Genomic DNA, 4,976 nt, shown 5'->3' with positions numbered 1-4,976 from the left:
TGCCTGCCTCTGCCTCCTGAGTGCTGGGACTAAAGGCGTGTGCCACCATGTCCGGCTAGAATTTTAACTCTTGAAGTTTTTTGTTGTTGCTTTTTTTTTTTTTTTTTTAAATGTTTATGAGTGTATTGCCTGCATGTGGTAAGTGCACCCATGTCATGCAGTGCCCAAGGAGGTCAGAAGAAGGCATCATCAGATCCCCTGGAACTAGAGCTACAGATGGTTATTAACCACCATGTGGGTGCTGGGAATTGAACCCAGATTCTCTGCAAGAGCAGGCAGTGCTCTTAACCCCTGAGCCATCTCTCCAGCCCTGATGAAATATTTTTTAATTCTCCCAAAAGATAATGGAATATTTAAGCAAAATTAGTAACAGTGTGCTATATTGTTTCTAACCAATTTAAAAATGAAATATGACTACAGCAGTATAAAGAAAGGGTAGGAAAGTATCTTCTGACATGTATTGGGATGATACCATTTGAAGATTGACTATGATAAATTACATGATGCATTGGAAATTTTAAAGAAGTCATTAAAAAAAAATCAAAACCAAAAGAGGTACAGCTAGTAAAGCTGTAAAACAAATGAAATGGAGTCAAAAGAAATGCACAAGGGCTGGGCAGTTGCTCAGCAGTTAAGAGTACTTGCTGCCCTTCAAGCGGACCCAGGTTTGGTTCCCAGCACCCGTTTGGGGCAGCTAATAGCTGCCTGTAAGTCCAGCTCCAGGGGATCCAGTGCCTTCTTCTGACCCTACAGGCACCTGTACACACACACAGACACACACACACACACACACACACACACACACACACACGTACATAATTTAAAAAGAAAGATTCAGTTTAGAACATGTCAGAAAAAGAAGGGAAGTAGGACAGTGATCCCTGATGTAGTCAGTTAGGCTCCATCAGCTGGTAGTTTGTGCTGTACTGCCAGAGCTGTGTGTTGAAGGTGCCCTAATATATTCATTTATAATCTAAGGATTGGCGCCCATTTTAGAATTTAGCTTGTTTTTATAGGAAGTCTCTGTCAGTATTAAGGACTATTCTTTCTCATTGCTTCCTGTTTTACATTCTCACAGTCAGTTAGCACCTTTCTCCCCTCTCGATCAACACTGTAGGTGGAAAAGGCTTGGGTTGTGTCATTTAATTTCTGTACTTGCATGACCAAAGATACTGCATGGTAAAGTGGGATGGGTTATCTTTGATATTTTTCTGAGGTGTCTCAACATGCTTTTTTTTCTTCTTCCTCTGAATTCAGAGACATGAAAAATGCTGTTATTGGAAACAATAAACAGAAAGCCAACCTCATTGTTTTAGGAGCTGTTCCAAGGTATGTTTGCTATCTAACTGCTTTTTCTGCCATTCATGCGAAGTTTCTAATGTACTTCTTAACTCTTAATTATAAGCTCCTCCATTATACCCTTTATAGTCTTTCCTGATAAGAAAGGCCTCTCTAGCCCTACCTGACCTGGAACTCCTGTGTAGACCAGGTTGGCCTCCATCTCACAGAGATATGCCTGCCTCTGCCTTCTGAGTGCTGGGATTAAAGATATGTGCCACCATGCCTGGCCCTTTCCTGTTGTTAAAAATAAATGCTCTAGAGCTGGACGTGGTGGTACACACCTTTAACCCCAGCACCCGGGAGGCAGAGGCAAGCGGAGCTCTGTGAGTTCAAGGCCAGCCTGGTCTACATAGTTAGTTCCAGAGCAGCTGGGGCTACAGGGAGACAATCATCTCTAAGGAAATGTACACACATAAATGCAGGGCGCACACATGCACACATTACCAGAGCATGAAATACATGAGTGTATTAATCCTTTTTGATAATTCATGAAGTTTATTGACCCCATAATAGAAGAAAGAGTTTGTTGGATACATAAACAGTATCTACCAGCTCTTTCCTGGCTTCTTAGAGCTCTGGAAATTTTTATGTGATTGGGTAATTTTTGTTAGGATTCTCAGGGTCTTTTTCAATTTACAAAGAAAAAAATTTGTTTGGCTTTTCATACTACTTTTACTTATTATTATTATTGTTATTATTATTATTATTATTATTATTATTATTAAGTCTTTTTGAGACAGGATTTCCATGTAGCCCCAGCTGGCCTGGAGCTCACCATATAGACCAGACTGTCCCCAAACTCACAGAAATTCGCCTGCCTCTGCCTCCCAGTGCTAGGTCTAAAGGCATGCACCACCATGCCTGGCTCATACTGCTTTTTAAATTTCTTATTTTAAGAATCTGGGTTTGGGGGCTGGAGGATTGGTGTAGCAGTTAAGGTCACTGACTACTCTTTTAGATGATCAGGCTTAATTCCCAGAACCCACATGACGGGCTAACAACTGTCCATAACTCTAGTTCCATGGGATCTGACACCTTCTTCTGGCCTCTATGAGCATTGCACATATGTGGTGCACATTATATACACACAGCACCAGGTTCACAGGAGTGGACCAGAACTCCAGCTCACATGAGGGGACCCCAACTCTGACTCATAGGAGGGACTCACATACAGCTCCAGCTCACAAGGTGGGACCACAGCATCAAGGCTCATGGGGGTTGTATACCTCATTCCTCCATCTTCAAGAAACACCTCTGTTTTTTAGGTTAGTATAGAAAGTTTGATTCTTTGGTGAGTTGATAGACTTCCTTTTGTCAGGTAATGATAGAAATATAACTTGTTCTTTGTCTTTGATACTCAGAACTAAGTTTTATGAACAATTGCTGTAAGTTTTTCATTATGATTTAAAATTTTTTGTTTTTTTCTTATTTCTATCTTTTGATACAGCATTAATGATTCTAATGTTTTAATATCACTAACCACAAATATATATACTTTATTTAACCATAAAGGATTCAGCAGCCTTTCTGGGAATTCACATTTCTCTCTGTCTCTGTGTGTGTATGTCACTCTGTCTGTGTGTGTGTGTGTGTGTGTGTGTGTGTGTGTGTGTGTGTGTGTTACTTTAAGGAGCATGAGAGCTCTTAGAATAAGGGAGATGGTTACAAGTGGTTGAGGGTGAGGATTTGGTAGTAGTTATTTGCAAACTGGTCAAGAATGGAAATGGGAGAATTGGAGAGAGAAGAAATTCCTTTTTGAAGAACTTCGCAAGACTCATTGAGTATTTTCATTAAGAAAATTAGTAAGGGCTAGAGAGCTGGCCCAGAGGTTAAGAGCATTTGCTGTACTTCCTGCTCTTGTAGAGGACCCGGGTTCAGATCCAGCACCCACATGGCTGCTTACAACCTTTGAGGGCACCCAACTCCTTATTTTGGCTTCTGTGGGCACCAGGCATACATGCCAGCAAAACACTCATATACATGTAATAAAAATTAATCTTTGAGGACTGGAGAAATGGTTTAGCAGTTAAGAGAGCTGACTGTTCTTACAGAGGTCCTTGATTTAGTTCCCAGCACCCACATAGCAGTTAACAACTGTCTGTAACTCCAGTTACGGGGGAATCTGACACCCTCTACATGAGCATTGCATAGCATGGGTGTGCTTATATATACATGCAGGTAAAACACTCATACAATGAAAGGAAGAAAGAAAAAAGGAAGGAGGGAGGAAGGGAGGGAGGGAAGAAAGAAAAAGAAGGAAGGAAGGAAGGAAGGAAGGAAGGAAAAAAAAGAAAGAAAGAGAGAGAGAAAAAGAAAAAGTAAGTTAGTCAGAGGCCCTCTTAGAATTTATGCTCTGAATTCAGAGTCCATTTTGACTTTGAATTTCAAGTCCAATAGTGCTTGGCATTGGGAAGCTTCATGTTCTCACAGACTGCACCAGAAACCAGCAGCTTGTCAGCAACTGTAGTACTGCCTCTGCAGAGGCTATTGTACACACTTTCAGATTTATAGCTTGATAAACTGAGATATGAGGCTCCTTTTATTCAGAATAAGAATATCTCTTGGATTTTTTTCTCCATGTTTCCTCATTGAATTAGCAGATGATTAAAGTAAATAATCATTACTCAGCGGGATTCAAATAAGCTCAGTCACTCATATTTTTAGTATGTGGGCATATTGGTAGCCTTTCATCACATTGCTTTTTTATGTTAAATTACTTTTTATCAGTTTATTTACCAAGTCCTTTCTTTTTAGATTGTTGTATTTGCTTCAGCAAGAACCTTCAAGCACAGAGCTGAAAACTGAATGTGCCGTGGTGTTGGGAAGTCTTGCAATGGGCACAGAAAACAATGTCAAGTCTCTGCTAGACTGCCATATTATTCCTGCCTTACTGCAAGGTATGCAGGAAACCAATTTCACATGAGGATTAGTCTGTTTGCAGTGTTTTACATACTTGTTGAATGATGAGTTTTACGTGTAGTTTCTATTAACAGGACTACTGTCCTCAGACCTGAAGTTCATTGAAGCTTGCCTCCGATGCCTACGTACCATCTTCACCAGCCCTGTCACTCCAGAAGAGCTCTTGTATACAGTGAGTTTGGGATAGTTTGAGTCATTAGTTATACTTTTCTATCAGCCTACTCTCAAAATTCATCATAACATGTTTCAAGAAGTATTTGAGTTTCTGCTTATTTGCAAATGTTAAATGTTCTAAACTTTATGAAGAAGTGAATAATAGTCACAGACTTTGAGAAATCTACAAGCTGTTCTTAATTTCTTTCTTTGTTATTTATTTACATTTTGTGTGCGTGTTTTGTCTGCATGTGTATGTAAGTACACAGTGTGCATGCCTGTGGAGGCCAGAAGAGGGCCAGAAGCTAAGAATGGTTGTTAGTCATCCTGAGGGTGCTGGGGACTGAACCTGGGTCCCTCTGCAAGAGCAGCCAGTTCTCTTAACTGTTGAGCCATCCCTCCAGCCCCACAAGCTGTTTTTAAGAGCTCTTTTTTTTTGGGGGGGGGCGGTCTTTTTGAGACAGGGTCTCCCTGTAGCCCCAGCTGACCTGGAACTCACTATGTAACCCAGGCTGGCCTTGAACTAAACGGGTTCTACTTGCCTCTGCCGGTGCTGGGGTACA

General features: G+C 40.9%; 1 protein-coding gene across 3 annotated transcripts in view; it reads left to right on the top strand.

Moving 5' to 3' along the window:
- Positions 1-4,976, top strand: part of Armc8 (armadillo repeat containing 8) — a 110,318-nt gene that overhangs the window by 36,203 nt on the left and 69,139 nt on the right. For all 3 annotated transcript variants that reach the window (XM_008837437.3, XM_008837439.3, XM_008837438.3), the window contains 3 exons: positions 1,258-1,329; positions 4,096-4,238; positions 4,335-4,432. In XM_008837437.3, the coding sequence (XP_008835659.1) occupies positions 1,258-1,329; positions 4,096-4,238; positions 4,335-4,432 (313 nt within the window). The remainder of the gene's footprint in view (positions 1-1,257; positions 1,330-4,095; positions 4,239-4,334; positions 4,433-4,976) is intronic.

This window comes from Nannospalax galili, unplaced genomic scaffold, assembly GCF_000622305.1.
Source record: "Nannospalax galili isolate Female #2095 unplaced genomic scaffold, S.galili_v1.0 scaffold1458, whole genome shotgun sequence".
NCBI classification, from domain to species: domain Eukaryota; kingdom Metazoa; phylum Chordata; class Mammalia; order Rodentia; family Spalacidae; genus Nannospalax; species Nannospalax galili.
This window is presented reverse-complemented; position numbering and strand designations above follow the sequence as displayed.